Consider the following 17,177-nt stretch of genomic DNA (forward strand, 5'->3'; position numbering starts at 1 on the left):
CAGAATCATGAATCATCGTGGGCGGGATTATTTGGGAATAACGGCAAGGAGCAAGGTGCTGGACGAAGGTGTCTGAACTCTGAATCAATGGCAGGACGTCGACTCGACAAATAATAATAATAAAAAATAATGTATCGGTTAATTTTGAGCTTGTTTTGAGTAATTACTGGGGTGCTTGACATTTTAGGTGAGTCATAAAAATTTATCTCAGTGAAATAGTTAGGGTTTCATAAAACCTTGGTTTTATCTACGTGAATTTCCTCCTCTAGTCACCTCATGTCAATTTCGTATTTCTCTCCTTGACCAGACTTGTTTTCTTTTTCTCTCATTTCAAGAAAATGGCTGAGACTTTTAAAGATGTTGTGGAGGTGGCCATACACTCCAAACTTGATTCACTGTCAACGAATAGTCAGTTTGCAGCGAGTTTGAGGCTGGATAACAATGAGTTTGCCAACAAAACAAACTGTGAAGACATGCCTATACCTGTCTCCCTTGAAGTAAGTGATTTACACGATGTTGTTCTAAGGGAAATTTCAACAAAATTGTTTGCATTTAATAGAAGCTGAAAAAGCTAGCACATGTGATTTCTAAAGGAAGTACTAAACCAGACCCAACAGACAGATACACACACTTGTTGAAGTTAAAGAAATTGTGGCAGATTAGTGGACAAGAAATGTTAAAAGCAAATGGATTTACTGCTCTAGTCGAAAAGTATTCTGAGACTCTGCCAGAATTAACCAACAAAATGTTACGTCTTATGGGCCTGGACCCTCTAGCATTTAAAGTGAAATCAACCTTGCAGTCTGTCATCATTTGTGGAACTGGTAGCTCGTTAAAGGGTTCCTTCAGTGAAGACAAAGGTATGTTTTAAAATTCTATCCCTAATTTACTGTCCAAAACGAATAATTAATTTTTTTCTATTTTGCTTAAAGGAGGATTCATGAAAATGATATTACAAATCCCAGTTGAAGGTGGCCATGAAGGAGGTCGAATCAAAGTGGAACTCAATGATCAAATTCGTTTGTTCAACGTTGGCGATGGAAGTGATCTTTATTACCACCTGACTACTTTTTACTCGGATTGCGATCACACGTTCGAAGAGGTCAAGTTTGGCTGCCGATTGGCCATGATCTTCGACTTGGAACTCGAAACGATCCCTCTCTTATCCTCCTTATCGCCGTCTGCGGATCTCCACACCTTTCTAGCCGTCAACGACGTTCAAGAGACTCTTGCCCAGTGGGCCCCAACGGAGAATCCTAGTAAATTGGTCTTACTCCTTGAGCATCGCTACGCCACGTCTGAGCTCAATTTTGGCCGCTTGAAAGGTAAAGATCGCATTCTAGTTCGGCTCCTTCTCTCCGTTGGCACTGTCGACATGTATCTGGCCCACTTGCGGAAATCTGCCTGCGGATCGTCTAATAACGAGACTCTCTCGGAAGAGGAGAGCATGGAAACCGACGAGGAGAATTCGGTGACGCAGCGTCCCGTTGCCAACTGTTTGTGCTGCCTTCAAAAACGTTGCAAATGTCTACGCCACGACTCACAGACAGTCTCTGACGGCGTCCTTCCCGATATAGGAGTCGATGTCGAGATTACGAGTCTGACCTGTCTCGACGGGCGAATCCTAGAATGCAGCCCCCTCCTTAACGTCGATGTCGATGCGGATGTGATCCCTTTTAATCACAGTCTCTACACGCTCGAGCCTGAAGGACCTCTAGTGGATTCTGATTTCATGGAAATGAGTGGCGACTTTTTCGACCCGAGTAACTTGCACTATGTCTATCATACTCGATCCGTCCTTGTGATTAGCCCAAAAAAATCCTTGGACCTGATGCTCAGTTGCAATTTCACCGTTGCACTGGACCAACTGGAGGCCAACCCGAGCATCTTTGCCTTGAGTCGAGTGATAACATTCTGCGAGGATTCTCCAGACAAAGTTTGGCTGGAGGCTGTCGACCGGGCAGAGAGAACACGGCGTCTTGTGTCCATGTGCCTTCGACTCAATGCCAAATTGAACGGTCTGAGGTTACTGCGTGTGTTGTCCAACAACTTCCCCGGACAGCCTATCCAGTACGAAGGATTGAGGAGCAAAGCGGTTGCCATCCAAGTGGCCCGTCTGATCAAAAAGATCGGAGTGACCGCTTCGGATGTCACCAACGAGCTCGTCTCTGAGCGTCGGGCCTTGGAGCAAATCGAAAATTTCGCTCACTTGGTCATGGAACTTTATAACGTCGACTTTAAAGACATGGCAGAAAACCTCGGCAGCAAATGTGTCACTTTTCTCCACTCCCAGTCTAAAAATTTGATGCCCAGCCTGTCCGTCTCCCCACTCGTTACCTGTGCCGCCATGGTCATCCGCATGCACGAGGAGAATCCCGTCAGTGGCTGGTTCACGCTCTACACTTTCAGCGATGGCCTCAAGTTGCTTCCTCTGCCTATGCTCTTCTTCGTCATCGATGGAATTCAGACGACTTGCCGATCCTACCTTGACAGCAACGAAGAATGCCAGAGAATGCAGCAGGGTCTGCACAGGAAGCTGCTCACCTACTATCTCCCGGAAGCCTTGGCTGCCGAGATCATGTTCTTTTATCTCAAACTGAACGACACCATTTTACTCAAGAAAATTACTCAAGAACTTGTTTACCAGAGCAACTTTGACGCCATCAAAATGATCGTCGCTTCCCCTGACGTCTGGAACCAAGCTTTAGCCACCACGGGCGGAAAATGGGCGCTCAACTGGCTGGTCTCTACTCGCATCAATCACCTCGAGAGGATGCGCCTGCCCGTGTTCAGTTGGATCCAGGACCATGCCATCGTCGATGATTTCCATCCCTTGAAGAATTTTCTTCATTCCTCTGAGGCCAGATTCACTTTCCACGGATTCACCAGCCAACAAGCGGCGGAGGCGTGGTGCGAGGAGCACTTTGGACCCGATCAGCTGGAAGACGGTTACAGCGCCAAAACGGAAATCAAAGGCCAAGGCGCGAAATTTGAATGCGTTGTCATCAAGACTCGCGATTTGCATTGGCATCACGTCAAGTTGTTTCACGAATCGCGCACCGAATTGCTGGAGCTTCGGGATCGACGACTCCGCCGACTGCCGGCCGAAGAATGCGAATCCAAAGTTCACGTCGTCACAATATCTCTGAACGATTCGATGAAATCTGAATCTACCTCGCGCGCCTCATCTCTTCCACCTTCCAAACGACTCCGCCGTATGTGACAGCAGCCTTTAAGGAAATGAATTCAAAATCGCTTCTTCTTATCTCGTCATTAACATTTCACGTTTGTATTTTTCTCTTATTTCTTTTTTTCTTTTCGGAAAGTTGGTTGAAAAGTATCTTGTGTTTTCTTGTGTCTAATTGTTTTATTCCGTGTTTAATTTGGTGTGTTGATGAGAACCCAGTTGCGATCCTTGGTTAGAAAAGTCGCGAATAATTGAAATTGATTTTTATCGCCGGAGCGAAAATGTTTCAACAGATTTTTTTTCTTTCTTTTTGGGGAATACAGAAAACTTTTCCACATTTCATTGATTTGGGTTTTTCAAAAGTTTGACATTTATTTCAGGTCTATGCCGTGGACTTTGGTTGATCGGTGTAGCGATAAAGATGAAATGTCAAGTGGGAGCCATCAGTGTCAGCCATCAGTGATTTATCTTTTGCCAGACTTTTTCTTGTGTAAATAGGAACTGACCGCTGACGGGGAGGACAAATCGACATCACTTATACAGTAGGAACTTGGCTACTCTGTTGGTTTCTAATGTGTCAATCACAACTCGCGCGGTGTGTTTACTAGCGCTGGAATTATCTGGGATGATAAGAACTTTCATTACAGCAAAGGGATGTTATCTGGATCTTGTGCATACACAAGCCACTGATGTAATGGCGTCTCGATAAGACGACCAATTTCTTTATTTATATAATTTTAAATTTATTTGAAAACAATGATGCTGTCGATTGTATGCTTTAAGTGTAAGTATCGAATTCTACATGCTATTTGATTTTAGATATTAACATTGGAAATCATGGTGTGATGTTTTTGACTTGTCTGTCAGTAACCCTTTCGCGTTGTAGTCGTAGATTTGCCTTGAGTTGGCTGCTTGTTGGACTTTACTGTGTTATTTGCGGGGTTTGTGTAAGCGGCCCCCGTAGACTGCACGTACAACTTGCCTCCAGGTCCTTGAACAATGGCTGGAATATTGACTCGAGGCAATGTTGTAGGTACCTGAGGAGTGAGGCCGTAATTCGTTCTAGGCACTCCGGTTAAGGTATTACTGTCAAAAGAAAATCATTTATTCAACAAAATCTAATTTTTTTTTTAATCGAGCACATACTTCACTGGGATCGGAGGAGGACCACTTCGAGCACTGAAAGCGTCGGATCTTACGGACGCCAAATATTCTCTCCTACGCCTGCATTATTCAGGAATATCAAACATGGTAATTGAACTTGTTGAGATATTGAAGTTAACGAACGTTGTTAATGTACTGACTTGCGTGAATTCTTGGCGATGACCATGTAGATGCATCCGATGATCAGGATCAAAACGATCAGAGCAACAAGACCACAGGTAATGTACAACAAGAGTTGAGTGTTTGTGTCGTTATTAGACGGTCCGATAGTCGTCGAAATTGTTTCGGTACTAGTTGAAGTTGTGGCGGTCGTCCTAGTCGTCGAAATTGTTGTAGTAGTTGTCGTTGTTGGGGCTTCAGTGGTCGGAATTTCAGTCGTGGTTGGGATTTCTGTAGTTGGAATTTCAGTCGTGGTTGGGGGCGTTGTAGTGGTTGGGGGTGTTGTAGTGGTTGGGGGTGTTGTAGTGGTTGGGGGCTCAGTCGTAGAAGTAGTTGCAGGGCTGGGCGTGATAACAGCACAGATGGAGCCGTAGTCGTCAGGATTGAGCTCTTCAAAGGTAGTGCCAAGGTCCGCACAAGTTCCGCCAGACACATACTGCAATAATGTTGGGTTGTCTCGGATGAGCCAAGCCAATTGGCAGTCATCGCAAGTGATGCCATCTTCAATAATCAGAACCCAAATTTTTAGTGAAACTCTCCGTTAATCGTATGTCAGATTCTTACTTCCGGCAATTGAAACAAGTCCAGAGCCCGTCTGATTCATTTCGACAAGGACGTCCAAGAAAACTTCCCATTCGAACAAAGTCAACAAGTTGTTATCAAGTGGCACGATTGCTCCGCCGTAATTGCCTAAAAATAGAACGTGGCGTGATTAGTGTTAGGATAAATTTACCCCAAGGTGATCTGGCGTTGCTACCTGTACTGAAGGCGTTGTATGAAATGGTATTCACCGCGTTATTAGACAGGTTTAAGAATCGGACTGAGCGATCGTTTACAAAGCTGAACGCGTTTGAGTCGACAAAGTTTATCTGGTTATTCGACAAGTTGATCGAGGTCAAACTCGAGATATCGCCGATGTGTTTAGGGACGAGAGTAATCAACGGCGACTGGAGGATGTTCAAATATGTAAGTGGGACGCTGGCGGTGGCTAATGCGAGTAGTATGTTGTCAGCCACTGGGTTGTCGAGGTCGGTGTTTCCGACAAAGTTGAGTGTCTTCAACGCCGGAAGCGAAGCCGCTGGGAAATCCAGTGGCGGAGTACCAAAACCCAAACAGTTGTCGAAAGTTAACTGTTCGGCATTTCTTAGAATTTGTAGATTGCTGATGGAGTTAATTCCACTCACAGTTGTGAATCGGACGTTTACGATTCGCGAAAAGGTCCGGAGAAATTTCCAGTCAAGCTGATCGATGTCGCAATCGGTGATGGAAAATTCCTGGGCATAGACGTTCGACGTTCGAAAAGCGCTTGGACTAATTCGAAGGGTGGACCCAAGTGGGCAGCTGGCAATTTCAATGATCCGTGCGCGTTTGTCAGACAGCAGGTTGTCAATAACTTCAATCAAGTCTGGACCGTCTGGTTGACCGGGTGTGGTGACAGCTGGTATTAAAGCGAACCGATTTATTTCGGGCGCTGTCGAGTCCTGAAAAATCCTCTGAATTTCCTGGTTCGTAACTAAATCTCCTAAACATGTAATGTTCAGACTTCCTTGCTCAGTTTCTTCGCAAAAACACGGTGAGTAAATGGGTACACTCAATTCATAAAAACATCCTGACTGCTGGGCGTAATTTGAAGTGCACAAGCACATAAACAACACCTACACAACAACAACAAATTAGTAATTTCGTTATAGTTAAAAAAAAAAATTGACTTTAGAATGCATACCCAACCGAATACTGTCTTTGGAGAGAACACAAATGTCCACATTGCGCCCAACTAATCCGAATTAATCCGAAATGTGCGATGTTTAGCTTGTCGTGGCTGCCGATCAAGTGACGTGATCTTTAAAAATTGATCGACGGTTTGGCTTATTGAAACGTCTGCTCTCGTTCAAAGTTTTGCCTTGTATCAGTTTCTTCACACTCTTTTAACTTATCGCTAGAAAGCGTCCAGAAAAGCTTTACGCCTCCCTCTGATAGAACTTTCCCTACCGTCGTGTCACTAAAGCCAAATGGATCTTTGAGTATTTGTGAACTGATAGCAACAAGATTGATTCCGTTCGTAAACAGTTTTTCCCCTTGACACGAGAAATGAACGAGGAAAAAAAAGAAAAGCTGTGAAGCCATATCAAATAATGACGCAAGCCCTTGAACAATTTAACAGAGCTCTCACGCGTCCTTCAATTTCCCCTACCGACTAAAAAGATCAGGTGAAGATAAGACATTTTACAAATAGATTTTAACTAAACACCTTATTGATATTGTAATGTTAATAGTCGTCACAGCCTTATCCTTTGTCCAGCACCGGAGTCACGCAGCTACTACACCAAAACGGTCGAGTCAGTTTAGGTGCATCATTGGACCAATAAAGCCGTACAGTATCTAAAGTCGAATCAAATCCTTTGCGCGTTTGAAGACATTGTCCGTCTACACCATGAAACCAGGGCTCCTTCTACACCATTTCCTCAGCTCAATTGTGGTGCCGTTCATTGTAAGTTTAAAAAAAAAAGAAAAATAACTAATCTTCGTTAACTAAGCAATGACGCGTATTCTAATTTTGTTTAATAATTGGCAGTTGCTGTTATTGTTTGATGGCATCGATCAAGCGAACGCCATCGAGTGTGGTCGTTGCTCGTGCAGTAAAGATCCCGCTACAGGATTCCAGAACATAGACTGTAATGGAATTCCCTTCGCAGAGATCAAGCTTACATTCGGTGTCAATACCGGAATTGAAAATGTCAATCGGTTTAGAGTTATTCCACTAAACGGAGACCTTCAGATCCCGGCCGATTTGCTGGGAACCAATCAAGTCCGTGTCTTTAACTTGACTAATTGTGGAAGTAATATCATGAAGATCGATCCCAATGCGTTCAAAGCCTCAACTACAACTACGCTGGAGTTTTTCATCAATGATTGCAACGTTGGCAATTTGACGTGGTTATTTTTGAAGGGGTTTACTACAGTCAACCGGTTGCAGCTGGTAAAGGCAACTAATATTCAATCCTTGAGAACTTTGCCTTCGCTTCCCAGTCTTACACAGCTGTCAATTGCCAATAGCAAAGGATTCGATTCACTCAATTTTCCTGGATCATCTCTCGGGGGTTTGAAAAATCTTATCATGACGGAAAATGTGGAACTGAACGATACAAAGGTGGAGTCGATCCTTGCGACACTGACGACTGCCAATGGTCTAGAAATGTTATCGTTGAAAAGTAACCCATTTATCAGACGTGTTCCGGACACATTGGCAAACTTTTCCGCTCTAAATTCGTTGGATCTTTCCTTGTGCAACATCGATTTCATCGATTCTCTCTCATTCTCTGCTCCGGTTGTCAAAGTAGACCTAACCAGAATCTATCTATCAGACATCTCCGATAACTCATTCGAAAACGGTATTTTAATTGTGTTTTTAAGTGAGTTAAAAAAAAAGCTTTTTAACATTCTATACTATTTTTCTATCAAGGTTACTACGGCAACGCGAAGGTTTCACTCGACGGCAACCAGTTGACAGAATTCAGTTCGACCCTCTACAAAAAAATCCTGATAGAAATGGAAACTTCCCAAACTGGCATACCTGGCAGTCTCTCTATTAGAAACAGTAAAAACGATTTTGCATTTGATTGCGTAATAACGTGTAAAATTGTTATTGCTATATTAATATTAGACCCAATCACCTGCGATTGTCAAATGGCCTGGCTCATTCGTGACTCTAAAGAACTGCTACCTTTCGTCTCCGGGACTTGTTCTAACGCAACTGAATTTCAGGATCTCAATCCCAGTTGGTACGAACAGTGCGTCGCCTTGACTAGTACAACTACAACAACAACCATTACAACTACTACAACTACCACAACTACCACAACTACCACAACTACCACACCCACACCCACAACCACCCCCACCACACAACCGACTACGACATTTAATCCAACAACTTCTGTACCAACAACAAGTGAAGTTCCAACCAGTCAAAATAACACGACCCCGAGCATTACAGAAACTGTTCCGACATTGGCCATCACGACCACTACTACTGAAAGTGTTCCGCCGACAAACGACAGCAATATGAACATTTTTTTCTACATCCTTTACGGCCTATTGGGTTTAGTTGCTTTGATTTTAATAGCCGGATTCGTCTACCTGTGTTTTAATTATACCGCAAAGTTAGTTTCATTTCGTAAACATGTTCATGTGATGTAAGTAATTTTTAAATAATGTTTAATCATAGGAGGCGAAGGGCGATGGCAAGGGATCTGGAAGTTTCTTCTCGTAGGTCGTCTTCCGCTTCTCATCTAACAGATCGTCTCGGTTCAGTTTATAGCGACCAGCTACGTCCTTTGGACCCTCGAGCGTTAGATCCTCGTGCATATTACCTGAGAATGCCGGAACCTCATCCACCACCAGTCAATAACGTCAGGTAAGTGATGGTTAAGTGATGTTATCATTATTTAGATGCCAGAAATAATGACCCTATAATAACAATAACATGTATACAATTAATTTCAGGGACTCGAATTCGGTTCGGATCACCACGCCCTATCGACAAGATCCAGTTAAAAGGAACACATCAGCACCACCATCGATTAACCGAGTACGAGGATTAAGAAGAGTTCAATTTTAAATTACTTATTGCTTCGCAGTTCTAGCTACCAATAATAAAAATAACAATTCTTAGACGAAGATGTGCCAATTTGTGCCATGTATATATATATTTTTAGTTAGCTGAACCTTTTGATGATTGTGTAGTTGTAAGAACTAAAGAAATAAATTATCTGTACAATAATGAATAATGATATCAATTTCAAAAGGGGAAAAACCTTGGAAAAGTCAAGGTAACATAAATGGGTAGGCTCAAATGGCGCATTTGCTAGGACGTGTGGTCAACATTATTTCTTATCTCCACTATTCTATAACACACTTCAATTTATTACTACAGAAATTCTTTACAAACAATGCAAACAAAACGACAAATAAATAGCTGCCCATAAAAAAGAAGTAAAAGAACCAAAACATAAAGGTTTTTATTGTCGCCACAAGGCGATAGATTGGCGCTAGGTAGTCGATACTCGATAGTCGACAGAAATAACAAAACAACAAGTCGCATCGTGTTGCTGTTGCAGTAAAATATGAACTTGTTGGCGGTTTATTGGTTATGAGTCAAGAAATTCCCATATTTTTTCATCACATTTATTTTTAATACTACATTCCATACGTCGTTATCATGGCTTTGGCGTCTAATGGTTAGTTTTATCTTTTTTGATGTCTGGAGTGTTTGTACAAATTTACACTTCTATGCTTCTATCTTCAACACATGCAGCTTCTTTCTGATTTTTTTTTTGCTCTTAAATTATAATGTTTGTACTCTGAATATTTTAGACACATTTGAAGAAACTGTTAAGTTGATACATGAAAATTGCATCAATCGTTTTCATCCAACATTACCTGTTTTGGTTTCTGGATCAACTCACCTGACATTCTTTGATGCCAAAAATGTCATCACTCAATTTTCAAATTGGAATGAAAGGCAATGTAAACTCAAAGGGAATGTTGTAAAACCTATATGCTCAATTGAATGGAATGTAAGTTACAATTTATATAATCGATTTGAGTAGCCAAATGGTTTGCATGATGGAAAATTCTTTCATGTCTTTCAGGTAGATGGAACAAAATTGGCTGCTACAGTAGCTGATCCTCATCAGTTATTTGTGAATGATTGTGGTGACGAAAGTGGTGAAATAATTGTTTGGAATTATCCAACATGTGATATCCTCTTTCAACAGAAGCAATTCAAAGTAGTCCATGAAATTGAATGGAATCAATTTAGACAAGAAGTTTTTGCTACCTATAATATTGTAAGTTGGTCAAATATGATCTCATTCTTGAATTTCAAAAAATTTAAAAAAAAATCTTCATTCAGGGTGACCCACTTGTGTCATTATGGACCACCAAAGATCTGAAAAGAAACCTTTTCTACGTATTTGATTTTGATCGTGAAAATCGTTTTCGTGAATTTATCATGAAGGTAAAGTGGATCTCTGAAAGCGAAGTTGCTCTTGGACTCAACAACGGCACGATTGAGATTTATCGAATTAGTGAAAGCCATCCTGTGACTGCTCCACAAATAACGAGAAAATTAAAACATGATGTGAGTTATTTACTGAATTTTCTGGGATAATTTATTAGTCTAACAAAGTTGTTCTTGGTTTGCGTATGATGAATGAAGCGTGTCGCTAGAGATATGAAATGGAGCTGTACGACGCAATATTTAGCCTCTTTTTCATGGGATAATACGATCAAGGTAATGCTATTTTTGATGTCATTTAATAAATAACGAACTGAATTAACAGGTGTCATTTATTTTTGCTCAACACAATTTGCAGATTTGGTCTGTGGACAACGGTCTTAACGGGGAACTTATCCACGGATTACATGTGAACTCCAGTTGTTACATTTACAGTTTTGCTTGGCGTACAAACAGGAAAACATACGCCGAAATTGACATAGAAAGAAAATCACCGGAAAACTTCATAGTAGCTTGGTGACTTTTGATATGCGTAGTTTCTTCTGTTGTTATACTCATCATGAGTTTTGCACAGTGGATTGAGAGACATCACCCGTAAGAAGTCATCCAATGGGTCGACAGGACCGATTGTTATCTGGAATCCTTTAGAAAGAGACGAGTCTAAACAGCAACGAATCCTTGAAAAGCACAAATGTTCGGTTTCCTCGCTTGCCTTTTCTCCTGATGGACAATTTCTTGCGTCGTCGGATGCAATAGATGTTATCATCTGGTCGACCGAGGTAATTTACAAATTAATATTACGCCATCCAATTTTAATGATTGGATTTCGAAACCAGAAAGTTTAGAATTTGTAAAATGTATGTTGTGAACTAAACATGGTTTATTTGTTTTCGTTTTCAATCAAACTATTATTAGACTTGGATGCCCGTTTTTGTCTCGCAGTATAACAAATTTACTCAAGATCAGCTCTTGAAAAGTCGGCCTTTGTTCAATTGTCGGTTGTCTTGGATGGCCTTGGGCTCAACAACTGCGGGTGTGAACAAATTGACTTACTCTTCAATCGATAATAAGGTAAGTCTTTTAACCATGGGAATACATGAATCATTCTTTGATATTTCCCGAAATTTGTCTTATTGGATTTTTAGATTCATGTGTTTGAATGTGTCGGCGCAGAAACATCACGTTTCAAACACAAGAGGGCTAAGAGGGCTAGAAATTGAACCTGTTTAAACTTAATTTGTTATTTTTTTTTGTCGAATCCCGCTGTTCTTTCGTTCATTTATATCCATGACGTTTTTCTTTTAATTTTGCTAATCGTGTTTTACTAAGAAAATTGAAATCGTGTATACTTGCTTTTTAATTAAGAAAAAAATTGGTTTTTCTGAAAACTTAGTTTTGTCGCTGTAGCCATGCGGTTTCCAAACCAGAGACCAAAATAGATATTTTTTAATTAATTTTAAAACTTATGTATCGCTATTTTTAAAAAATATCCTAATACGTATATTTAGTTACAGGTCGGCCAGTTTGTCCAGACAGAATTGAAGGTCATAAGGAACATTACGTAAAATTGGCATGCGATGGTGTAGAGGTTGGGTGAGAATGACACGTGTTTCATCATTATCAAGCAGGTACAATGGCCGCAAGCTTAAGCTATTTGGTTTTCATTTTGGATGATATTGGTTTTTGTAGACCCACCCCCAACAACTTCATCCTGCAGAAGGAAAGGCCGGTTTGCATTTCAATCGAAGGTCATGGAGATCAATTTACGTAAAACGTATCATGCAGTGGTGTAGAGGTTGGGTGAGAACGGGACGTTTTTCATCATTATCAAGAAGGTAGAATAGCCGCAAGGTTCTAAAGGTGAGGGTGAGAAAAAATCGTATAAAAGGAGAGAGAAACGGCCACTGGAAATCAGTCGAGTGGGCATCTCCGACCCGACAACAACTGTAATATTTGTTACCAAGAACTGCTTTCTTCCCATTCGTATTCGAAGGTAATATTTGTTTGTTTTACATGGAGTGTTGCGTTGGATCAATTCTTTTTTTTATTTAAATTTGTTAACATGCCACTGATAACTGAATGTTTTCAAATTATTTACTTTCTAGTTAATTATGGCGTCGTTCTGCTGTTGGTTATCGTTGTGTCGATCAGTGGTGTACCGATGTCTCCTGGGTATGGCGGATATCAAACCGCAACGCCGCCGTCTTACTATCAAACGCAAACGACCAGCTACTACACCGAGGCCCCCAACTACTACACTGAGAAGGCCGAATATTACACAGCTACGTATGCTGCCCCAGTTTACTACACCGACGGGCCCAAGTATTACTCTGCTCCAAGCTACTACCAAACAGAGGCTTCTGACTACACCGAGGCCCCCGAGTATTAAACTACAACCTACGCTGCCCCCAGCTACTACACTGGAGCTCCGAAGTACTACTCCACCAAGGCAATTGAACACCTTCCTACGCTTCTCCACATTACTACACACGGCACCGACTGTAGTGCTCTATTAGTCACCAACTGCAGTCTTGATCGTGCAACCAATTCGCAATCATGCGTAAATATGCTTTTTTTACATTCAGTTTTGAATCATTTCACATTTTTTTAGATTGTTGATTAATCATTTATAAATTTAAATGTTTAAATTTTCTTCAGTTAGTTTTGACGTCGTGCTGCTGTTGGGTGTTCTATCGTTGCTAGCGGGTCGACCACTGGTGTATCGAACTCCACCGAGGTTGGGTGAGGACTGTACGTGTTGCATCACTCTCAAGTGGGTGCAATAGCCGTGAGGCTCAAGAGGTGAATCAGGATGAGAAAGTCGTATAAAAGGAGAGGGAAAGGGCGATGGAGATCAGTCGAGTGAGCATCTCCTACTCGGCAACAACTGCAGCACAATATTGGTCATCAACTGCATTCTTCCAATTCTCAATCATGGGTACATGTTTCGTTTTTACATGTAGTTTTATATTTCTACTTTTTCTATTTGTTAACATGCCACTTGGAATGATTATTAATGTTCAATTTTTATTTTAGTTAACTATGGCGTCGTTCGTTGGTTATCGTTTATTGCCGAGTCTATTAATGTTGTATCGATGTCTCATGGTTATGGAAGATACCAAACCGCAACGTCAGCGCCTAACTACACAACATAGGCGACAGCCAGTTACTACACGAGGCCCACAAGTACTACTCCAATCCCAGCTACTATACCGAGGCTCCAGCTTATTACACCATCGAGGCCCACAAAAACTACACTACCAAGGCATTGGAGTATTACACCACAACCTGCGCTGCTCCAGACTACTACACCGAGGCTCCCAAGCACTACACCATCAGAGAACCGGAGTACTACGCGGCTACGTATGCTGCCCCAGCTTACTACACCGAGTCTCACAATTATTACTCTGCTCCAGCTTACTACACCGAGACTACCAAATACTATTCAGCACCCAGCTACATACCTACAACTACACAGCGGCTGCTTCATCGTACTACGTTGATCCGAATTGCTACTCCGAGGTTCCAGTTTACTACACCAAAATCTATGCTTTCCCCCAGCTGCTACACTGAAGCTCCTGTTCACTGCAACACAAAGGTATCCGAGTATTACACCGCTACTTAGGCTGCTCCGACCTAATGTACCGAAGCTGCGAAGTATTCCACTGCCCCAAGCTACTACACCATTAAGGCACCTGAATGTTACATCACAACCTATGCTTCTCCAGCCACTTTGTAACTTGAAATTGATATTTAACGAGAATAAATTTTTTAATGCGAGCAATTATCTTGTAAGACTTCTCAACACCTCCAAGCATTTTAACATTGCATCCATGCATCGTATTCTGATTTTCATTTTGAGAAGAACGACTGTTGCCTAAGTCGCTTAAAACAAGAACACTCGGATGCTTAGACGTATTTCATTTTCTGGTCGAGTGAAGAAAAAGACGTACAACTTAGTGTTTTTTTTTTTTTACTCTCTTACTCTTGTATTTTTATTTAACTTAGCGTAACAAATAGACTATGACAAATTGTGTGTTTGCTTCTACATAGTCTTTGTTCTCCGGACTCTGCCAATAAATTTTCTAATTCCCTTTAATACTTATGCATAAAATGTAAGTCTATACTCTATTATAAATTATTAAATTCACAATGAACAACATAATAAAAGGAATTGCTTTATTATCCCACCTCCACCCACAATTCCACCACATTTTACAGTCACATACAAGTCATACATACACATACACTTAAGTTAACCCGTTGGCTGCCACGCCATACAACCCGTAGGTTGTTTTTCTACTACTCTACGCGCCACGTCAGAAGGATCCATGACCAAGGAGGGACTTGCCATTGCTGACAAGTCCGGGCTGACACGGTGACAGGAGAAGATGGAATGCACAACCCCTAGAATCCATCACCGTATCGAAAAGGGGGAAGTCCCTATGGTGCATTGCCTAACAGGCGCCTTACGGCGAATTTTGGGCTGGTGCGACTGTCCGACCCCGCGGCATGAAAACCACGAGACCGAACAGCGCGGCCCGTGCTAAGGAGCTAGGGGAGAACAAAGGCGTGGCAGCCAACGGGTTAACTAACACATAACGAAACAATACCAACAATAATACGATGATCCGCGTTGATGACGAATCTTGGTGCCGGTCGCGATGATCCACGTTGATGACGAGTCTCGGAATTCCATCTTCTCGACGTCTCATCTGAATTACCTGAATAAAGACAACAAAATTCTTAGTGACATGCCAATAAAAGTTACATAATAGTCACATAGTAAATAAGGTACATTGATCTTGTTCTTTTTTGCTAAAAACTTCAAAGGCCCGCTTTAAATTGCTTAAAATCTGCCTAACAATATTGAGAACTGTACACATAACAACTTTAGCTCACTTGCTAGTAAAAAAAAAAATTCCGGAAGTATACCGGAAGTAACCACAGCGTCCTAACCATTGAGCTGTCGTCAAATTAAACCACATATTCGTGATCTCCATGAAATTTGAGGTCGATTACGTGTGATTTAAACGAAATCCGAAATTTGGGCAAAATCGAGAATTTTCCTGAACTATAGTTCAGGAAAATTTTCGAAACCGGAAGTACGCGTACGTAAAAATAAAAACATGAACTTTACCACAAATTTAACGAGGATCACGAATATGTGGTTTGTTTGGACGTCGAATGAATATTAACTGAACTACTGACTGAAATGACAAAACCGGAAGTAGAAAAAAAAAAGCAAAAATCGATAATTTAACAAGTGAGCTTTGTTGGCGGAATAGATATCGTCAGTTACCACTAAAAATTTCCACACAATAACTGCCGATAAATGTTTAAAGAGATGTGCAAAGTAACTAAAACTGACTGTTTTGACAGCTGAAAATTATCGAAAAGCCATCTAGCGTTAGAAAAAAGAAACGTCTAATAATACTTTGCGCGCAAGAAGGCCCTGATTTTGGAATTACTACATAGACATAGAGTTTAACGCAAGTAGATCACTAGTAGATAATCTAATAAAATAAGTCAATTGTCGGGTACCTGGGCATAATTCCGTGGAGAGTGACAGAAGGTGTGTCGCTGCGGACGGAAGCGACTGGTCTAACTCGTCAGTGAAGTATACGACAAATTGTTTAGCAGCATAATAAGCAGAGAAGCTAGATGAGTGTGGGTACTGAAGATAAGGATGGAGCAGAGAGTTGGTAGAAGTCACTCTTCTGTAATGAACAAAGGCCAGCATCAAGGATCTCTGTGCCAGGACCACACAATTCCAATATAGAATCTGCGTTGTAGATTGACATCGGCGGATGACTCGCGAAATCCAATGGATCCAATGGCATACCACACAACCTATGAATTCCATAAGCAAAGAACAGAAAAAGGTTTTAACATTGCAGTGAGGCCCATAAATACCCACAACCAAGGTGGAATCCAAAGTTAATTACATGATAAATCAAGAACATAGAAGCACACCTTTATCTCAATCTGTTGTAGGCTTTTTTTCTGTTGTAGGCTCGTTTCTTGTAGCTATGAAGTGGGAGATGCAGAAAAAATGGCAGCAATACAATTTCATGACACAACAACCCCACTAAGTGTTTAAAGGTGTAAGGCAAGAAGGAACCTGTTAAACAAATGGGTGTCAATTTTTAGATTATTTTATTGCATTGATGGATGATGACTTTGATGAGGTAGTAAATTCGGAAGGTTATGCTTACCTGTAACTGTATATCCAATGCCACAACTTTTGGGCATAACAGCTTGCAGTTTTGTCTAAGATGTGAGAGGATGATGCAGATGAAGCTGAGCGAGTGAGTCACAGAAGGGTTGAGCAATTGGTTTTTTTTAATGGAGTCCAAATTTAATCTGATGACTAGACGGCAGGTATATTTTCTAGAATTTCAAGTACAGTACACAATTAGTCGATTGGTCAAGTGAGTGCTAGAAAATTTGATACAATGTAGTTAGAATAATAACAATAAGCTTACATGTAAATAATTGGTTGATTTTGGGCAGTAAAACATGAAAATTCGAAAACAGAAGATGACAAAACTCTTCACACATTTCGCCATTTTAAAAACAATACACACCATCTAGCGGCAGACTGGACAATCGTCTAAATTGTTAAAAACAACCGCTAGATGATGC

The 17,177-nt window shown here is 41.2% G+C and overlaps 4 protein-coding genes and 2 long non-coding RNA genes across 10 annotated transcripts; 4 read left to right on the forward strand and 2 right to left on the reverse strand.

Annotated features, from left to right (window-relative positions):
* Window positions 1–47: 47 nt before the first annotated feature.
* LOC124312865 lies at window positions 48–3,524 on the forward strand. Of its 2 annotated transcripts, none has more exons than XM_046777394.1 (4): window positions 48–187; window positions 308–497; window positions 560–860; window positions 933–3,524. In XM_046777394.1, the coding sequence occupies exons 2-4, from the start codon at window positions 339–341 to the stop codon at window positions 3,221–3,223; spliced, it is 2,751 nt and encodes a 916-aa protein (XP_046633350.1). In that variant the 5' UTR covers window positions 48–187; window positions 308–338; the 3' UTR covers window positions 3,224–3,524. The 2 variants fall into 2 exon arrangements, with proteins under 2 accessions (XP_046633350.1, XP_046633349.1); XM_046777393.1 differs by having other exon boundaries at window positions 336–497.
* LOC124312953 lies at window positions 3,293–6,398 on the reverse strand. The gene is made up of 6 exons (XM_046777562.1): window positions 6,234–6,398; window positions 5,268–6,165; window positions 5,075–5,200; window positions 4,492–5,011; window positions 4,334–4,411; window positions 3,293–4,273 (listed from the first exon to the last, which is right to left on the reverse strand). Exons 1-6 carry the CDS (start codon window positions 6,273–6,275, stop codon window positions 4,051–4,053), a joined length of 1,887 nt encoding a protein of 628 aa, XP_046633518.1. The 5' UTR covers window positions 6,276–6,398; the 3' UTR covers window positions 3,293–4,050.
* A 141-nt stretch (window positions 6,399–6,539) lies between these two features.
* Window positions 6,540–9,290, forward strand: LOC124312965. Its single transcript, XM_046777582.1, has 7 exons — window positions 6,540–6,717; window positions 6,784–6,998; window positions 7,083–7,899; window positions 7,971–8,105; window positions 8,172–8,670; window positions 8,736–8,924; window positions 9,014–9,290. The coding sequence occupies exons 2-7, from the start codon at window positions 6,942–6,944 to the stop codon at window positions 9,126–9,128; spliced, it is 1,812 nt and encodes a 603-aa protein (XP_046633538.1). The 5' UTR covers window positions 6,540–6,717; window positions 6,784–6,941; the 3' UTR covers window positions 9,129–9,290.
* Window positions 9,291–9,600: 310 nt separating this feature from the next.
* On the forward strand, window positions 9,601–12,259 carry LOC124313096 (F-box-like/WD repeat-containing protein TBL1Y). Of its 3 annotated transcripts, none has more exons than XR_006910669.1 (10): window positions 9,601–9,747; window positions 9,884–10,086; window positions 10,162–10,359; window positions 10,425–10,652; window positions 10,731–10,805; window positions 10,888–11,045; window positions 11,104–11,308; window positions 11,445–11,600; window positions 12,038–12,157; window positions 12,219–12,259. XR_006910669.1 is itself a non-coding variant. In XM_046777820.1 (9 exons), the coding sequence occupies exons 1-9, from the start codon at window positions 9,729–9,731 to the stop codon at window positions 11,747–11,749; spliced, it is 1,317 nt and encodes a 438-aa protein (XP_046633776.1). In that variant the 5' UTR covers window positions 9,601–9,728; the 3' UTR covers window positions 11,750–11,983. The 3 variants fall into 3 exon arrangements, 1 of the variants encoding a protein (XP_046633776.1); XR_006910670.1 differs by having other exon boundaries at window positions 12,044–12,157; XM_046777820.1 differs by lacking the exons at window positions 12,038–12,157; window positions 12,219–12,259 and adding an exon at window positions 11,675–11,983.
* A 1-nt stretch (window position 12,260) lies between these two features.
* LOC124313595 lies at window positions 12,261–14,628 on the forward strand. 2 transcript variants are annotated; one of them, XR_006910852.1, is made up of 4 exons: window positions 12,261–12,522; window positions 12,635–13,089; window positions 13,188–13,467; window positions 13,566–14,628. It is a non-coding gene; the product is annotated as an uncharacterized LOC124313595 (long non-coding RNA). The 2 variants fall into 2 exon arrangements; XR_006910853.1 differs by having other exon boundaries at window positions 13,192–13,467.
* Window positions 14,629–16,510: 1,882 nt separating this feature from the next.
* On the reverse strand, window positions 16,511–17,174 carry LOC124313655. The gene is made up of 3 exons (XR_006910957.1): window positions 17,018–17,174; window positions 16,748–16,922; window positions 16,511–16,653 (listed from the first exon to the last, which is right to left on the reverse strand). It is a non-coding gene; the product is annotated as an uncharacterized LOC124313655 (long non-coding RNA).
* Window positions 17,175–17,177: the final 3 nt, after the last annotated feature.

Source organism: Daphnia pulicaria, chromosome 9 (assembly GCF_021234035.1).
Source record: "Daphnia pulicaria isolate SC F1-1A chromosome 9, SC_F0-13Bv2, whole genome shotgun sequence".
In the NCBI taxonomy this organism is placed as follows: Eukaryota; Metazoa; Arthropoda; class Branchiopoda; order Diplostraca; family Daphniidae; genus Daphnia; species Daphnia pulicaria.

What these genes read in the sequence shown, in the direction of transcription:
- LOC124312865 (XM_046777394.1), top strand. Translation starts at nt 339, where the DNA reads ATGGCTGAGACTTTTAAAGATGTTGTGGAGGTGGCCATACACTCCAAA. An exon ending in CTATACCTGTCTCCCTTGAA is followed by an intron (nt 498 to 559) that starts GTAAGTGATTTA and finishes TGCATTTAATAG; the next exon opens with AAGCTGAAAAAGCTAGCACA. An exon ending in TTCCTTCAGTGAAGACAAAG is followed by an intron (nt 861 to 932) that starts GTATGTTTTAAA and finishes TTTTGCTTAAAG; the next exon opens with GAGGATTCATGAAAATGATA.
- LOC124312953 (XM_046777562.1), bottom strand. Translation starts at nt 6,275, where the DNA reads ATGTGGACATTTGTGTTCTCTCCAAAGACAGTATTCGGTTGG. An exon ending in ACTTGTTTCAATTGCCGGAA is followed by an intron (nt 5,012 to 5,074) that starts GTAAGAATCTGA and finishes TGATTATTGAAG; the next exon opens with ATGGCATCACTTGCGATGAC. An exon ending in ATCGCCAAGAATTCACGCAA is followed by an intron (nt 4,412 to 4,491) that starts GTCAGTACATTA and finishes TGAATAATGCAG; the next exon opens with GCGTAGGAGAGAATATTTGG.
- LOC124312965 (XM_046777582.1), top strand. Translation starts at nt 6,942, where the DNA reads ATGAAACCAGGGCTCCTTCTACACCATTTCCTCAGCTCAATTGTGGTG. An exon ending in CAATTGTGGTGCCGTTCATT is followed by an intron (nt 6,999 to 7,082) that starts GTAAGTTTAAAA and finishes AATAATTGGCAG; the next exon opens with TTGCTGTTATTGTTTGATGG. An exon ending in TGTTTTAATTATACCGCAAA is followed by an intron (nt 8,671 to 8,735) that starts GTTAGTTTCATT and finishes GTTTAATCATAG; the next exon opens with GAGGCGAAGGGCGATGGCAA.
- LOC124313096 (XM_046777820.1), top strand. An exon ending in TTTTTGCTACCTATAATATT is followed by an intron (nt 10,360 to 10,424) that starts GTAAGTTGGTCA and finishes ATCTTCATTCAG; the next exon opens with GGTGACCCACTTGTGTCATT. An exon ending in ACTCTTCAATCGATAATAAG is followed by an intron (nt 11,601 to 11,674) that starts GTAAGTCTTTTA and finishes TTGGATTTTTAG; the next exon opens with ATTCATGTGTTTGAATGTGT.